This window comes from Lynx rufus, unplaced genomic scaffold, assembly GCF_022079265.1.
Source record: "Lynx rufus isolate CCGP_SWC_20201006 ecotype Redwood Valley unplaced genomic scaffold, mLynRuf1.p SCAF_26, whole genome shotgun sequence".
NCBI lineage: Eukaryota > Metazoa > Chordata > Mammalia > Carnivora > Felidae > Lynx > Lynx rufus.
In genome coordinates, this window is record NW_025814841.1 from 14,973,730 (window position 1) to 14,991,787 (window position 18,058).

The 18,058-nt window shown below is 34.8% G+C and overlaps 2 protein-coding genes across 2 annotated transcripts in view; one reads left to right on the forward strand and one right to left on the reverse strand.

Moving 5' to 3' along the window:
* CUNH8orf88 (chromosome unknown C8orf88 homolog) overlaps positions 1 to 10,878 on the forward strand; it is a 29,243-nt gene extending 18,365 nt beyond the window's left edge. The window contains exons 4-5 of the mRNA XM_047088872.1: positions 9,357 to 9,463; positions 10,855 to 10,878. Of these exons, the coding sequence (XP_046944828.1) occupies positions 9,357 to 9,463; positions 10,855 to 10,878 (131 nt within the window). The remainder of the gene's footprint in view (positions 1 to 9,356; positions 9,464 to 10,854) is intronic.
* A 3,469-nt stretch (positions 10,879 to 14,347) lies between these two features.
* NECAB1 (N-terminal EF-hand calcium binding protein 1) overlaps positions 14,348 to 18,058 on the reverse strand; it is a 191,792-nt gene continuing 188,081 nt past the window's right edge. Inside the window, exons 12-13 of the mRNA XM_047088996.1 lie at positions 17,605 to 17,696; positions 14,348 to 14,373 (exon numbers count right to left, since the gene is read on the reverse strand). Coding sequence (XP_046944952.1) covers positions 14,348 to 14,373; positions 17,605 to 17,696 — 118 coding nt within the window. The remainder of the gene's footprint in view (positions 14,374 to 17,604; positions 17,697 to 18,058) is intronic.

An 18,058-nucleotide genomic window follows, 5' to 3' on the forward strand; every position in this document is an offset into this window, starting at 1 on the left:
AGCTGTGGTCACACAGATCTCTTAGGCTCTGTTCATTTTTCTTCATTCTTTTTTCTTTATGCTCGTCACACTGGGTAATGTCAATGGACTTATCTTTAGATTTGCGGATTCTTTCTCTGCCTGCTCATATCTGCTGTTGAACCATTCTAATGAATTTTTCACTTTGGTTATTGTACTTTTTTCTTCAGAATTTGTTTGGTTCCACTTTATGATTTTGATTTCTTTATTGATATTTTCTGCTTGGCAAGACATTGTCTCAAGATTTCCTTTAGTTCTTCAAGCATGTTTAAGGTAGTTTATTTAAAGTCTTTCTCTAGTAAGTCCAATATCTGCATCCTCAGAGAAAGTTTCTATTTTTTTTTCTTTTCCTACGTAGGGGGCCATACTTTCTTAATTCTTAGCATGCATTGTACTTGAAAACTGAGTATTTTGAATATAATGTGTTAACTCTGGAAATCAGATTTTCTCCCTTTTTTAAGGTCTGTTGTTGCTGCTTGTCATTTTTGTTGTTTGGTGACTTTTCTGAACTGACATTGTAAAGTCTGTGTTTTTCACATGTAGCCACTCACATCTCTGTTCTGATATCTTCGTGGTCAGCTGATGATTGAGCAAAGAATTCCTTCAATACCTAGAACCAAAAAAACAGAAAAGGAAAAAAAAACCCTCTCCCAAATCTTTGCATATGGTTTGCTTCTATGTATGTGTTGGGGTCTGCTTTCAGTACTCAGTTTGGCATTTTACAGCTCTTCCTTTGACTTTACTTGTTTCCGAGGAACCTGAAGGTTAGCCAGAGGTGACATCTTAGGACCTTCTCAAGCCTTTCTGAGCATGAACCTAGCCTTTAGCATGCATGTAGTCTTCTAGATTCCTGGGAACATTTGAGTCTTTCCGTGGCCTTATTCCCAAAAGCATCTTTTTCCCGAGTTTTCTTTCCAAGCTTTCTGAGTTTTCCTATTGTTTGCTTTAATTGTTATCCCTTGTCCCAGGTGGAACTGGCTAATATATTTCCCCTATAAATGTTTTGTCAAATGGATTCAGATAGCAGTCTTCTCCCTGGGATAGTTTTTAGTTGAGATATAACTAGGCAAATCCTTTGAGATGATTCTTTAGGGAGTCACCAGACAGGTAAAAATGAACAACCACAGTTCTCTGAGAATATGGTTTGCACTGTTCTCTCCAGTCCTGGGAGCCTGTGTCAGGAAAGAGAGCATCTGTTTTCAAGGCCACTGCCAAGCTGGATTAGGGGAGATGCTTGAGAGCAAGCTAAAATGCCACAAAACTCTTTACCAAATTTAGCTGTTTTTTCTTCACTAAGCATCCCTCTGGTTTTGTAGCTTTTGATTCCAGAATTCAGAAAAAAGTTGGTTCTGGAAGTTTTTTGACAGTTTATTTGTTGCTTTGGTGGAAGAATAGACTTCTAGGGTTTCTTTCTTGGTCCCTTTGGCTGACATTACTCTCTTCTGTTTCCTGATCCCTTTGTTTTCTTCTTTTTTGATTTACCTCCTCATTTTGCTCAAGTTCATTTTCTAGGAGCTTCAAAAAAAGGGTATTAGTTTGGTAAATTCTTTGAATTTATGTATTTGAAAATGTACTAATTACATGTTTGACTGATAGTTTGGCTAGATAGAATGAATTTCTAAAGGTTATGCTAAGCGAAGAAGCCAGACACAAAATATTGGACATTGTATGATTGATTCCATTTATATACAGTTTCTAGAAAAGGCAAATCCATAGAAAGGAAGTAATTGCTTAGATGGGATGGGATTGAGAATGGGGAGTGACTACAAATGGGAGTGAGGTGTCTAATATTATATGTTAGAGTATAAGTATTCTAAAAATAGATTGTGACAATGGTTTCCCAACTCTGTAAGTATACCAAAAGTCATTCAATTGTATACTCAAAATGAAGGGCAGAGAGAGAGGGAGACAACACAGGTTCCGTGCTGACAGAGTGGAGTCCCACATGGGGCTCAGACCCACAAACCATGAGATCATGACCTGAGCCAACACCAAGAATCATAAACTTAACTGACTGAGCCACCCAGGTGCCCCTGGAAAGCATAACCAATGTTCCTATGAACATTCTTGTAAAAGTTTTTGGGTAGACATGTTTTCATTTCTCGTGGGTAGAAGTGGGATTACTGGGTCATATGGTAAATGTGTGCCTAACTTCATGACAAATTTGTTTCAGGTGACTATCGCCAGCAATAGCTGCAAATTCTAGTTGCTTTTAGTCCTTGCCAACTCTTGGTATTAACAGTTCATCTGATTTTTAGTTTTTGCAATTCTGAGAGGTCCTGATTTCCAAATTACTACAAACCTGGCAGTTTTACTACTGGTTCTCTACCGAAGAGAAATAAAAAATATGTCCAACAAAAGCTTGTAGTATACCCCCATTTTATTCAAGTTGGCAAATGTTGGCTTAAAGTTATTCATTGTATTCTCTTATTTCCTGTTTAACATCTGTACAATCTGTGGTAACCACCCCTTTTTGATCCTTGGCATTTGGTTTTTTTTGTTCTTTTCTGCATCAATTAATCTATCTTGATATTTGTCAAATTTGTTTCTCTTTTTTCAAAGAACCAGCTTTTGGCATTTTAATTACATATATTGTTTTCTGTTTTGGTGATGTCTCCTTAAGAAATTCTTAAGTATAAGAAAGAAATTTCTGGGGCTCCTGGGTGGCTCAGTCTTGGGTAAGCGTCCAACTTTGGCTCAGGTCATGATCTCACCTTTCTTCAGTTCGAGTCCCGCGTCAGGCTCTGAGCTGACAGCTTAGAGCCTGGAGCCTGCTTCAGATTCTGTGTCTCCCTTTCTCTCTGCTCCTCCCCCACTCATGCTCTGTCTCTCTCTCTCAAAACTGAATAAAAGTTAAAAAAAATTAAAAAAAAAAAACGAAAGAAATTTCTTGTACTTTGTTATTATTTTCTAGCATTTTAAAGTAGATTGTTAGGTCATTTGTTGTAGATGTCTTCTTATAAGAATTTATAAATTTCTCTTGGACCACTGCTTTAGCTGAATTTGTTTAGCACAAATTTTGACATGTTATATTGCCATTCACCTTAAAATATTTTTTAATTTCCTTATTTCATCTTTGACTTGTGAATTAAAGTATGTTGTTTAATTCTAAGATATTTGAAGTTTTTCTGGATTTCTTATTATAGATTTCTTAACTTTATCAGAGTCTGTATGATTTCAAGTCTCTTAAGTTTATATTTTTTTGCATTTTTTATTGGAGTACAATTGGAATACAAATTCAAAATTTGTATATTGGAAAATGACCATCTCAATAAGTCTAGTTAACATTTGTCACCATACATAGTTGCAAATTTTTATTTCCTCATGTTGAGAACTTTACGTTGTACTCTCTGCAACTTTCAAATGTGCAATACAGTATCGTTAACTATAGTCACCATGCTGTACATTACATCCGCATGACTTATGTATTTTATAACTGGAAATTTATACCTTTTGACCCCCTTTCCCTACTTTATCCACTCTTCACCCCGTTTCTGGCAACCACCAATCTGCTCTGTGACCTCAGATTTTTTTTTCTAATTCCACATATAAGTGAGGTTGTGCAGTATTGTCTTTCTCTATCTGACTTATTTCACTTTGCTTAATACCCTCTAAGATCATTCATGTTGTCACAAATGACAAGATTTCATTCTTTTTTATGATTAACATTCCATTGTGTATGTATCTCTTTATACATTATCAGTAGACAGGATGCTTCCATATTTTGGTTCTTGTAAATAACGCTGCAGTGAACATAGGGGTACATATATATTTTTGAATTAGTGTATTTGTTTTCTTTGGGTAAATACTCAGAAGTGGAATTGCTGGATTTTTTATTTCCATTTTTAAGTTTTTGAGGAAACTTCAATACTGTGTTTCATAGTGGCTATACCAATTTACATTTCCACCAACAGTGCATGAGTTCCCTTTTCTCCACATCTTTGTCAGTGTTTGTTATTTCTTGTCTTTTTGATACTAGCAATTTTGACTGGTATGAAGTGATAGCTAATTGTGGTTTTGATTTGCATTTCTCTGATATTTAAATGTTGAGCATATTTTCGTGGGTCTGTCATCTGTATGCTTGTTTTTTTGGGAAAAATGTCTATTCAGCTTCTCTGCCCATTTTTTAATTGGATTTTTTGGTGTGGAGTTGTTGAGTTCTTTATATATTTTAGATGTTAACCGTTATCAAATGTATCATTTGCACATATCTTCTCCCATTCAGTAGGTTGACTTTTCATTTTGTTGACGGTTTCTTTTGCCTTTCAGAAGCTTTTTAATTTGATATAGTCCCAATTATTTTTGCTTTTTTCTCTCCTAAGAGACAGATCCAAAAAAATATTGCTAAGACTGAGATCCAAGAGATTACTGCCTTATATTTTATTTTAGGAGTTTTATGGTTTTAAGTCTTACTTTTAGCTCTTTAATCCATTTTATTTTTGTGTGTTGTATAAGAAAGTGGTCCAGTTTCATTCTTTTGTATAGATTATCGTAGATTAATTGACCATATAAATGAGGGTTTATTTCTGGGCTCCCACTTCTGTTTCATTGATATTTCTTTTGTGCCAGTACCATAATGTTTTGATCGCTATAGCTTTGTAGTATAGTTTGAAATTGGAGTGTGATAACTCCAGCTTTGTTCTTCCTCAAGATAGATTTGGCTGCTCATGGTCTTTTTTTGGTTCCATACACGTTTTAGGATTTTTGTTGTTGTTGTTCCATTTCTGTGAAAAATGCTATTAGTATTTTTTTATGCTTATTTTTGAGAGAGAGAGAGAGAGAGAGAGAGGGGCAGAGAGAGAGGGAGACAGAATCTGAAGCAGGCTCCAGGTTCTGAGCTGTCAGCACAGAGCCTGATGTGGGGCTTGAACTCACAGACTGCAAGAACATGATCTGAGCTGAAGTCGGACGCTTAACCAACCCAGCCACCCAGGTGCCCCAATGCCATTAGTATTTTGATAGGGATTGCATTAAATCTGTAAGTTGCATTGGGTAATATGAAAATTTTAGCAATATCAGATCTTCCAGCCCATGAGCATGGGATATCTTTCCACTTACTTGTGTCATCTTCAGTTTCTTTTATGAGTGTCTTACAGTTTTTGTTTTTTTATTTTATTTAATTTTTTAATTTTTTTTTTTTTTTTGTGAGAGAGACAGAGCATGAGCGGATGGGGGAGGGGCAGAGAGAGAAGGAGACACAGATCTGAAATAGGGTCCAGGCTCCAAGCTGTTAGCACAGAGCCTGATGTAGGGCTCAAACCCGTGAACTGAGAGATCATGACCGGAGCTGAAGTCGGATGCTCAACCGACTGAGTCACCCAGGTGCCCCAAGTGTTTTACAGTTTTTAGAGTGTAGGTTTTTCACCTCCTTGACTAAATTTATTCCTAGGTATTTTATTTTTCTGATGCAGTTGTAAATGGGATATTTTCTTAATTTCTCTTTCTGATAATTTGTAATTAGTGTGTAGAAATGTAATAGATTCCTGATTTTTAATTTTGTATCCTGCACCTGACCGAATTCACTTAGTCTGATAGGTTTTTCATGGAGTCTTTAGTGTTGTCCATATATAGTACCATGTAATCTGCAAATAGTGACAGTTTTAACTTCTTTCTTATCAGTTTGGATGCCTTCTATTTCTTTTTCTTGTCTGATTGCTGTGGCTAGGACTTCTAGTACTATGTTGAATAAAAATGACAAGAGTGGACATCCTTGTCTGGTTCCTGATCTTAGAGAAAAAGCTTTCAGGTTTAACCATTGGATATGATTTTACCTGTGGGTTCATGATACATGGATTTTATTATGTTGAAGTATGTTTCCTCTGTACCCACCACTATGATCTTTTTAATGTATTGTTGAACTTTGTTCACTAATATTTTGTTGAGGATTTTTGCATCTGTTTATCAAAGCTTGAATTTTTTTGTGGCATCGTTTTCTCATTTTGTATCAGGATAATGCTAGTCTCATGAGTTTAGAAGAATTCCCTCCTCTTCTGTTTCTTGGAAAAGTTTCAGAAGGATTGGCATTAATTCCTTGAATGTTTTTTAGAATTCATCAGTGATGTCATCTGGTCCTAGATTTTTATTTGATGGGAGGTTTTTAATTGTTGGTAACAGTCTCCTTGCTAATAATTTGTTCAGATTTTCTCTTCTTCATGATTCAGTTTTGAGAGATTATATATTTCTAGGAACTTACCCATTTCTTACAGGTTGTCAAATTTGTTTGATGTATAATTGTTAATAGAAGTCTCTTTGTATGTAATTTTTTGTATGTCTGGTATTATTTTTGTAATGTCTCATTTGTGATTTTGAGTCCTCTTTTTTCAAGCCCCTTAACTTTATTGAGACTTGTTTTATAGCCCAGAACATGGTCTATTTGAAAATAATTTGTATTTTTCAGTTGTTGATGTAGTTTCTATAATTGTTAAATTAAGATGTTGATATTGTGCAGATCTAAGTATTTTCTATTTTTTTGTCCAGTTCTATAAACTGCTGAAGAGGTAGTTTTATATTATGTTTTTGTGGAATTGTCTATTTCTTTTATTTCCTTCCATGTATTTTGAAACTTTGTCATTAGACACAACGTATCAGTAATTATCTCTTTAGTTGATATTAAAATAGCCACTCCAGCCTTCTTATTCCTATTTTTTGCATGGTATATCTTTTTATATCCATTTACTTTCAACCTATCTGTATATATCTTGCAGGCAGCATATAATAATAGGGTTTTCTTTTTTTAATCCACTTTGTCAATTTATGGCCTTTAATTGCAGTGTTTAACCTAAGAGTTAGCAAACTGTGTCCCTCAGTTCAAATCCTTGTTTAGGAAATTACATTTTATTGGAACACAGCCACATGCTTTATTTTCTGGGCTGCTTTTGCATTGTAAGACTGAGTAGTTGTGACAGAGACTGTATGTTCCAAAACTCTCAAATATTTACTATCAGGTCTTTTATAAAAAAAAGTTTGTTGACTCCTGATTTAGACCATTAACATTTAAGGTGATGTGGTTGGATTTAGGCCTATTATTTTTTATTTTGTTGCATTTTTTTTATTTTTCTGCCTCCTTTTGGATATTTTTGAATTTTTATTGGTATTTGATTATATCTTTTGGATTGTTAGCTATATTTTCTTGTGTTTCTAAGTTGTTGGTCTAGGGATTATAATACCTAACTCAGTGTACTTGTTAATATTAAACTACTTCATGTGAAATGGTGATGGTAAGACCTTGCAACTATGTGTAGGTTCCTTCCCTTTCCACCACTGCCCTGACCTTTTTGTTGTAATTGTATGCATCCTATTCTTAACCAGTGTCATAAGTTTTGCTTTTAACAGTCATACACAGTCACACAAAACTCAGTGGGAAAAACAGGAGGCCATTGTATTTGTCAAGCTACTTACCCTTTTTCTTTTATTCTTCATTTCTGAATATTAAAGTTTCTGTCTAGTATCATTTCCCTTCAACCTGAAAAACTTCTTGTAGCATTTCTTACAGATCAACGCTACTAGTGACAAATTCTTCTAATTTTTTTTTCTCTTCTGAAAATGTCTTTTAACTTCACGAGTATTCCAAGATTTTCCGCTGGTTAGGTGTAAGGTGTAAAAAACCTCTCCTCTGTTTCTTTCTCTACTCTCAGTACTGTACTATATTCACAACACTTCACTTTTGACATTAGATGTATCATTTTTCCAAATATCAATATCAATTCTCTGCAACACCAGCTGGGTATCCTACAATTCAGTTTTCACACTAACTGGAATTAGTTTAGACCCCACAGATTAAGGGCTCAGGCTCACAACACTACCCTTCACTTCAGATGACAGTTGCAAGCAGTAGGTCCCTGGATTACCCAGAATTCCTATCCAAGTTGGCTACAAATTGGAGGTTTCCAAGTTTCCCTTCTTGGATTCGATCATTTGCTAGAACTGCTCACAGAACTTAGGGTGATCTAACATTTACCAGTTTATTATATAATAAAAGCTATGATAAAGGATACAGATAAAGAGCCAAATGAAATGATACATAGGGAAAAGTCTAGAAGGGTCTCAAATGTGGGAACTTCTGTCCCTGTGGAGTTGGGGTGTGCCACCCTCCTGGTACATGGATTTGATGGATGTGTTTACCAACCCAGAAGCTCTCCACACCTCATATTTTTGGGATTTTTATGGAGGCATCATCATGTGGCATGATCACTCATTAGTTCAATCTCCGGTCCCTCCTCTTCTAGAAGGAGGTGGGGGGTGGGCTGAAAGTTTCAAGTTTCTAATCATGGCTTGGTTGACAACTCCTGTTGACCAGCCCCTGTCCAGGAGTCCACCAAAAGTCACCTCCTTAGAACAAAGGACATTTCTGTCACCCAGGAAATGCAAAGATATTTAAGAGCTGTGTCAGAAGGAGGATCAGAAACCAAATATTTGAAAAGATGCTCCTAGCATTCTTATCACTTAAGAAATTACCAGGGTTTTAGGAGCTTTGTGCCAGAAACCAAGGACAGAGACCAGTGTGTGTGTGTGTGTGTGTATTTTTTTTTTTTCTCTTTCACAATATGGAGTTCTAGGTTGTCATTTCTTTTGTGTTAGTATTTTAAGTATATTGCTGTGCTGGCTCAGCAAGTGGTCTTTTTTGGTGATAGTTTCTGAAAAGAAAATATGCAGATATTTGAAGCATTGTTTTTATTCCCATTTAAAGATAGGGTGGCTCAGTCGGTTGAGCATCCAACCGTTGATTTCTGCTCAGGTCATGAACCCAGGGTCATGGGATCGAGTCACATGGAGTGTGGAGCCTGCTTGCGATTCTGTCTCCCTCCCCTGCTTGTATTCATGCTCTCTCTCTTAAAAAAAAAGGGGGGGGGAGTCTATCTTAGATCTTTTTCACCATTACTTAGCACACCTTTCATGCACAGATGTATAATAAATTTTTTTGAATTTACTTTGTCTTACATTTTAAGTTAATATGAAGACTGGATAGGCTTATTAGGGTTCCATTTTGGCAGGGTCTGAATTGCCCAACAGGTGTTACTGCTGTTATATTTTATAATGCAAGATCCCTTCACTAGATATAAATAACCAGATGAAAGAAGCCATGCATTACCAGTTTTCTGAAATAGTTCTCTCCCTTCCATTTTTCCTGGGTTACTTGGCTTCCTTTCCATGTAAAAGGAAAATGGGAGGCAGTAGGTACTTTTCAAAATTTTTTGCCCTTCTTCTCTTTTGCATAGAAATTACTCATCTTTTTATAAAATAATGGACTATTAAGGGACATGCAGAAAGAAATGAACCAAAAACTGTTCTGGAAGAGTTATGTATTTTGTAACATTGCACTTGATATTTAATATCTATAGAGAGAATTAAATACAGCAGAGATTTCCTGTTGAAGCTCTCAAGTGTTTCCATCTGCAGAAAAAAACCAGACTTTCTGCCTGATCATCCCATTGTACTTCAAAAACCAGTAAGTAGTTTTCTAATTTTATATTCTAAAATATTTTTCTTTAGTATTTTCACTAGATTCTCACTAGATTTTTAATCTTATTATGAAATATAACTCAGGAAATTACACAAATGTATAATATAACCAAACTGTAAGTAATAATAGAATGGAATTGTATTTTTAAGGAATACTTTTTCCATTGAAAGATACAGAACATCCCATATTAAGTCTTGTAATCAATCCATCTGCAGTTGATTTTACTGTATGATGTGCGGTAGGGGCCAAGTTTTACTTTTTTCTACATGAATATCCGGTCATCCTAGCTCTGTTTATCGAAAGGTTGGTCCTCTGCCACCTTGTGGTAATAGACGTGAGGTGTGTTTCTGGGCTCCCTACTCTTAGTCCTTCTATACAGTAAAACCAGTCATCCCACAAACAGTATGTCTTTGCTGTTCTTAGCGCTTTATATTTCTGTGTCACCGCCATCACATTTCACCAAAATGGATACAATAAATACACATATCTTTTAGGATATTGATTGGAAAGGACATGCGTTTCGCTACCAGACTTGGGTTCAAGCTGTGGCTTCACCTTGTGTACTAAAATATCATTCTAACAAGTCACTTGACCTTCTGTGTCTGTTCTGTGATTGTAGATAAGGTTGATAATCTCTAGTTGTTAGGATTAAATGAAATGTATGGAAGAGCTTGGCATGGTACTTAGCTCTCATTGTGCACTTAGTAAATTGGCTTTATTTCTATTTCGAGTAGAATTTGAGTTTAGAGTTTTCACAAACTACTTTATATAGGTACATACTTCCTGTGCTGTCCATTTTTAGGATTTCTAACCTTTGGGAATCCAAAGCTTTTTTTTCTCTTAGAATCTTCTGAATTTTAACTTACAGTGTTTCCTAAAGTCCCTACCTTGTAGAACCCTAGTCAATTTTTCAAAATTTAAGCAGAAATTTGCTTCTTTCAGAATACCTTGCACACAGGAATATTTTGTCATGAAAAATGTCCTTAATGACGTTCACATTTTCCGACCTGTTCAGAGATCTTGATATGTATGAGTAAATCAGTGCTATATATTGTCAAGTTTTCATTTGCAGACTTATTTCATCTCTGACATTTTATTTTGTAAATAAAAGTTTGACATACACATTATTTTGAACAAACCAGGTACCACAGAAACAGAACAGGTTTGAAATACAATCTAGTATATTTAAAAATGAATTATGTTTTATTAAACACAGGAGAACTGTTTTGACAAGTTCCAGTTACTATAATACTTTCTATAGCAACATGCATTTAAGATCTGTAAACACTTAATAGGGTCACAGTATTTGGTTTGATAAACTAGTAAAAACTGTATTCATTCAATCTAATAAATTAACTTTTTCTTCTATGTTACAGGAAAACCACCCAAGTTTTAAGTAGCATTTTAAGAACAGATGAATTTGAACATAAAGAATTACTCGTTTTATATTTTGGACACCTGCAAATGAAGTGGACCTAGTAACAATAACTGTAATGGACTGTGACAGTTCAGCTTATTTTTAATTTTGATGGTTGGGTATTTGGTTTCTCCCTAAAATGAGAAAGATATTTTAAAGTATAAAGAATTTTCTAATCAGTTTCAACTTTGCAGGCAGTTTCCTGCATAAATTGGGAAGTAACACTGGAAAGTAGGAATTCGGTTAGCAAAGTGGGAAGACTGTATTTATAATTTGCATGCTACTTGCATTTTTTTTGTTTTTCATCTCTTGTAATAATGGAATGGAAATGTAAGCTGTAAAGATTCCCAAATATAAAGTATTTGCTATGATGTATATATGGTACATAATTTCTTGTTGCTTTTAAAGTTGCTTTTGTTCTGTTTGCCACTGATTTCATACCAGCATTTTGAAAGGCTCTTTACAATCTCTCCAGAGGCTTGGGATGATTCAGGATGTTCAATGCATAGTTCTCCATGACAGGAAACAGAATCTTTTAATAGGCAGTTCTTTGGTCTCTAGGTTTTCGATAGCATTAAGATTCATAATTACTAGCAGAGATTGACAATTTGGAAACCAGGAAACTGAAGGTGGAGAATAGCTGCTACTTGTTGTGTCTAACCAGACTACATGAACAGAAGTTGGGCGACTGCAAAATAAAACTGATATTTTTATCTCCAAAGAGGAAAAATGTAGGCATTTGCAAATAATTGAGGTGCATTAAGTTTCAATTCTGTAATTTCTTATAACAAGAACACATGGATGAAGAATTTGGGGGTTTAAGCTTTTAGCTCCTAGAAATTTTATATAATAAATTCCTGCATTTTGTCACTCTGGATGTTACTATTGAAAAAAAGTTTCTTCCAGCATAGTGTCAAAAAAAAAAATTGCTGATGTAGATAAAGGTAAGTGTAAACTTTCCCTACTTTTATTTTCTCAGATCCCCAGGTCTACTGGCAAGGCATTTGAGACCATCATTTGGCAGAAAGTTTATCTCATACTGAATTCTGAACTCCTAAAATCAGTACCTTTTTCCTCACTGGTCTTTGGGCTTGTTACCTAGATTTAAGCTTTTAGTCCATGGGAGGCTTCCCATCTTGGTCTAGTTTTCATTACTTTGTTCCCCAGAAAGAGATTTTTTTTAATAGGAACAAAACCCCCCATAAATTTATGGGTTAATTAAAAATGATACATTAATACCTAGGGCCCAGATTTTTCACTTATTTTCTGTCCTATTTTCCCTTTATATATATATATATATATACACACACACACACATATATATATATATATATATATATACACACACACACACACACATATACTTTGTATCCACACACATTCTCACACACATAAAAATTTATATATAGTTTGTGTAAAAGCTGGGGTCAGTATAACCATATTTTTTTGACTCTAGTTTAAAAAACTATGATAGAACCTATTCTAGTTTGGAATCTAAACAGCCATTCTGCTCAACACTGTTACTGAGGGCAGAAACCTTTTTGAAGTCCTACCACCTTTGTACTTCGGAAACTGCCTCATACTTAGAAGACTTAGGTACTTTCTGATTCTAATACTATGTTTTTACTGGCTATAATTTGTATTTTTTTGAAACCATTTATAAACCTTTTCAAGAAGAGTTTGTATGTCAGACGCCACTGTATAGACTGCAAAGACTGTGCTCTTATCCGTTTGCTTTTGTTTGAATAATCATTGTACAACTCCATTCATGTTCTCAGCTTTGTATATAAATTAAAAGAGTTGAGCCAGGTGTTGTTTCATAGTGTTTGTCATCTTTAGAAATGACCAAAGACATACACACATATGTACACATGCACACACATTTGTGTGTGTGTATATGTGTATATATGTCAAAATTTACTGCCCTTGTCTAGTAGAAACTATGAAAAAAATAATTTAGAGTGAATGAGGACTGAGGGCATACAAAAGTAGTGACAGAAGTTAGTATTTCATAAATTAGTTGGAGAAAATATTTTAGGTCAAATTTTATATTTAAAAAATATAATTTTAGTTCGACCTTCTGGGTTTTCCAACAGTAAAAAAAAAAATAAATAAATAAAAGTTTTTTCCTTGAAGACCTACGGCTTCAAAGGAATTTGGATTAGAGAATAACATGGTAACAAACTCCCATATGTACTGGATTTTCACTAGCAGCATTTACCGGAATAGATTCTATTAAAAATATGTAATATATGAGCTTGTACAGCAGAGCATATTAGGGACACAGTTAACTGTTCTAGTGACATTAGAGCTGTTGTCATTCTAGTGTTGAGACTGGGAAATGTTTTCTGTCCAATACCTTCCCTAAAGTTTTGTGCTTAATGTATAGTTCTTCTTTGTTCACTGAGGTTAAAGTTTTGTTTTTTAAATATTTTGAACTCATTATTTAAGTGCAAATGTCTATTTTTTAATAAGAAATTTAGTCCTCTGGATCATGTGCCAAAAATTTGAACCTGATTTTCTCAAACTAAGACTGTCCTCTTTTCTTGATTTGTTGAACTTACATACAGGGAATTATGATGCTAATAAATGATATAACTATAGATCATTATAGAACTATACAAGTTCCGTTACTAAATGGTACCCTAACTATCACAGAATTGTTCACTTGCAAAAAAAACCAGTTTATAACCTGACAGGTATATAGAGAGTGTAGATTATAGCCAAGATTGTTGTATACTCCTGTATCAACTTTTTTTTCTTTTTAGCTTAAACAACAGAAAGGCATTTTCTCACAGTTCTAGAGACTGGAAGTCCAAGACCACGGTGCTATCAGGCTTGATTTCTTCTGAGGCCTCTCCTTGGTTTGCTGCTGGCACCTTCTTACTGTGTCCTCATGTGGCCTTTTCTCTGTGCACATGCATCCCTGCCGTTGCTCTCTCTGCACATAAGGACACCATTTTGGAGCATGTATTAGCGTTTTTCAGTGAAGTGAATACTCAAAAGATCGTGAGTTGGGAATACAGTGAGCATTACTGAAGAATATAAGCTTCATTCACAGAAAACCAGTTACTTAAAAATGACAAAACACTGATTTAACCCCTAGCTTATGACAAATCCACAGAAGCTATCCTATATACTCTAAAAGTTCCCACTTTAATTATTTTTTATCACTTCTTTTTCACAAATTTGTTCCTTTATGTGTACACTTGTTTCACATATTAGGATTTTGCCACGAAAGGGTTTTAGGTTACAATGTAGCAAAACAGCAGACTTCAAAAATTTAGCTAAAATTCACATGAAAGATCTAGAAGACATTTTAGAAGGGTACACGTCTTAAATATATTAAAAGTATAGTGTAGATTAGTAACTGCAGAGAATTTTCTAATTCACATTTTAGATGAGAATACTTGTTTTTCACTTGGAACCATGAGGAAAATGTCTAGGAACATCTAGTTGTTCAGGATCCACCATGAAGCTGAAAAGAGAAAAACAAATTTTTAAACAATGGAAATAATTGCCAGGGTGTAATCATTCTTAAAAAGACTATTTTCTCCCAGTCTTTAGTCTGCGTTATTATCTTTCACGTCACTATTTCCTAAGCCAAGTTGATCTCTTTCTTTGCAATATTTGTACCAGATCTTTAGGCACTTGGTTATAGTCTAATTTTGTTGTTATGAATGAATGGAGCTTATCTTGGGCAATGAGGTCATAAATGTCCTGAAGATGAAATCATGTTGTTGGTGTTTTATTCTACCTAGCTAGTACTGGCAGCGGTTTGGGAGTATAAGACACTTTTACATAACGATTTCATAAAGATTGGGTATAAGCAAGTGGATGTGTTTTAAATATTTTTTTAGTACATCTATGTTGTAAGATTGAAAATGTCTTCCCTAGTGAATATAAATGTCCCAAAGGCAAATCTATGGCAAAGTAAGACAGGCGGAATGCTGTGAGAAACAGACAAATGAAAAGGATTAAAACTTGTTTTCAAAGCTGTTGAAGTGACATGCTGGCTGACAACAGGATCTTATTTTCTTGTGTATCTTCTTTTCTCATAAACCACAGGCGTTTCTCCTTTGCCAAGGGATATTTTGCTCCACAGACCAAATTCTCACACTTCGGTCTCGGTGTTTTATGATGGCTAGTGGGCCTATTTAGCCATACTCTAGTATGACTCATTTTAATTATTTTTATATTCGAGAGTTCTTGGAATAGATTTTGGCTTGTATTTTACATAACTAGATACAGTCTGGTTTTGCTGCTTTATTTCTTAAGATGTATTTTAGGTAAACCACTTAGAAACCTAATAAAAAAGCAGTCTTCCAGAAATCATAATTTGTGAGTTAAATTAAAAATACAAACCTACTCCTCTCTGATATCTGTCTTTTCAGATTGTTTTGTAGGTCTAAATATGTATAGCGAAAACACTTTTGTTTTTATTTTTAGCCTTCATATGACAGACAAAATTTATAAAAGTGGTTATTGAAAATAGAAGTCATAGGGCCATTAAAACTATAAATAATATTTATAAACTAATTCTAGCTGTTTGTCCAGGGAGGTGTGTCTACTGTTGCAATTTACAAAACTTTCCTATCAAAAAGAATAGGATGCCCCAAACAGATGTTTAAAAAATCTTGTTTGAGGGAGATTTAAAAAATGTGTTAGAAATCAAGCCTTTTTATTCTTCCAAATTTCAGTAGTCACTATTGAAATTAGATGTGATATTAAAATTAGTGGAAAATAGGGTAGCAAAAGAAGGCATTAAATTGTATTGAACTTGGGCTCTGAGAACAAGAACTGAACCAGTTTTATTTGAGCCCAGCTCTTCTAACGTGGGAAATGCTCTCAGAAAGAGTGATAGAGAAATTTCAGCCGCATTCATGGCTTTCTTATTTGAGGATTAAATCTGAGATACGCAGCAAGGGAAATTCTACAAGTTTACCATCTCTAAGCCAGACAAACCTGTTCTTAAGATCCAGAGTAAGTGAATAGCTAAAGCTCATGCCAGATGGTAAGTCTGACTGGAAAGCACTGACCCCTGATCTCACCTACTTTTACTTCCAGAATTTACCTTTTCACTTTCTATTATTCCATCAAAATCTACCCTAATTTTTAAATTCCTACCACTGTACCAAAACTGTTCTCTTGAACAGTGACCTCTGGTCAAATGCAGTTTTCAGTCCCATTCTCTCAAGTCCCAGTTCACTGTGTAGGCCCCTGAGGAGTACTGTGCTTTGCATGTTACTTCTCTTTTGGTTTCCTTGCTACTCAACTACTCTGATTCTCCTACCTCTCAGTGGTCCCCCTTAATTTCCTTAATAAAGGAGGCTTTTCTCGCAACCTTAAAAATAAAGACATTTTCCTAGGCTTCTGTCAGATATCTTGTTTTTACAATATACCCTTTCTCACCAAGCCTGGGCTTCAAATATCTTGCCACAGTTAACTCCTGGAAACTGTATTGGCGAAGGAACTCTCTCGGTAGCTCCTGGTCAGGTGCTGCCTTTTTCCTGGCCTACGTTATTGCATGCCTGACCAATCTTTCTCCTCCCATGACATCCACCTTTCTCCATCCTGCCAGTTCCTACTGATTAGAGCATTCACTATCCCTCTCAAAGACCTTTAATGACTTCATATTACTAAGTTCACTCCTCATTGTATTTTCAACCTCATATCCTACACTTTCTTCTCTTTCCTCATGTATCATATATGAGCCTTATGCCACAGTCTTACTTTTGCACCAATTAGCCAAGCGGATTTAACATTTTTTGGATTTGTTCATGGGTACCATTTACCAAAGTATCATCCTCCATATTTATTTGTCCAACTCTCACCTTTTAAGGTCCAGCTCCAGAGTCCTCTCTTTTAAAAAACCTGTTGAAGCAATCCCTTCTCAAAGTCCACATGCATATTATGACCATTAGTAACTACTATGTCATATCCTGAGCTTGGTTCTTTTCTGCAAGCTTTGGTCTTTCCTATTGCTATTCATGGGAAGGGACTCCATTTTTACTCTCTACTCTAGCTCTTAGCATAATGTTTATTCAAAGTTAGAACTCCGCACTAGTAAACAGGCTAAGAACCCCAGTGTCCCCAGTACTTAGCACATATAATAACACTGAGTAAATATATTTAATTGGTGTTTGTTAGGGCAGATGAACAAATGAATTTTGGTTCTCAATTATCTTAAGCCTTGGCTAGGCCAGACTTCTTAGACAAATTCATTTCAGATTTCTCTTTCAATTCTGCTTTACCCCAATTACAAATATTTTAACAGCTATTATAATAAAAATATTTCTAGCATGATTCTAATCTGCAGCCTCTGGGTCACGTATTTCAAGTTAATTCAATACACTAAAGTATAGTAAAGCATTTGAATATTTTTTTTCAAAATGTCATGATTTGACTTGTACTTCAAGTTTGTTAAATTATTGAAGATGACCAGAAAATGACTAATATTAGGTTTAATATAGCCAGGAATACACATAGGATCAACTAAGGACTCATGACAATAGAATATATAGATCTCATTTCCTCCTCCCACTTTCAGATTTTCAGATATACAAAGAAATAATGAAGAGAGAACCACTAATAAACTGTATGTGTGGGAGAAAGAGCACACTATCTTTTTTTTTTTTCCACACTATCTTTTAAAAAGCAAAAGACCATACAAAAACACATACAAGCACATTGAAACCAGTATAATTACCAGGAACTAGCATAGTAGATATGAGTTCTGGAGTTTCCAAGAAATCCACGTTACTTCTTTGGAATGTCTTGCTATAATTCGTCTGAAGGTGGCTGTATAAATATAGATTAAGGCTGTGAATTTTTATTAGAGTGCAAAACAGAGTTCAAATTCAATCAAAATGGCAAGGATTTAGATGATTTGGATTGTCTGAATACAGACTTCTTTTTATCACTACCTACCCTAAGATAAAAAATAAAGGACACGTGTAATTTAACAACTGTCGGCAGAAAAAATATTTTAAAGACTTCTAAAAACAGAATACCATTAGCTCCCTATAGAAGATAAAATAAAAGGAGAAAGACTTTAATTGCAGAAAGAAGTTTAAACAGAAGGAAGAATACATTGGCTGCCCTGATGATTAAAAAAATAGGATAGCTAAGAAGAAAGACTATAGATTTTCTCTCCCTAGGAG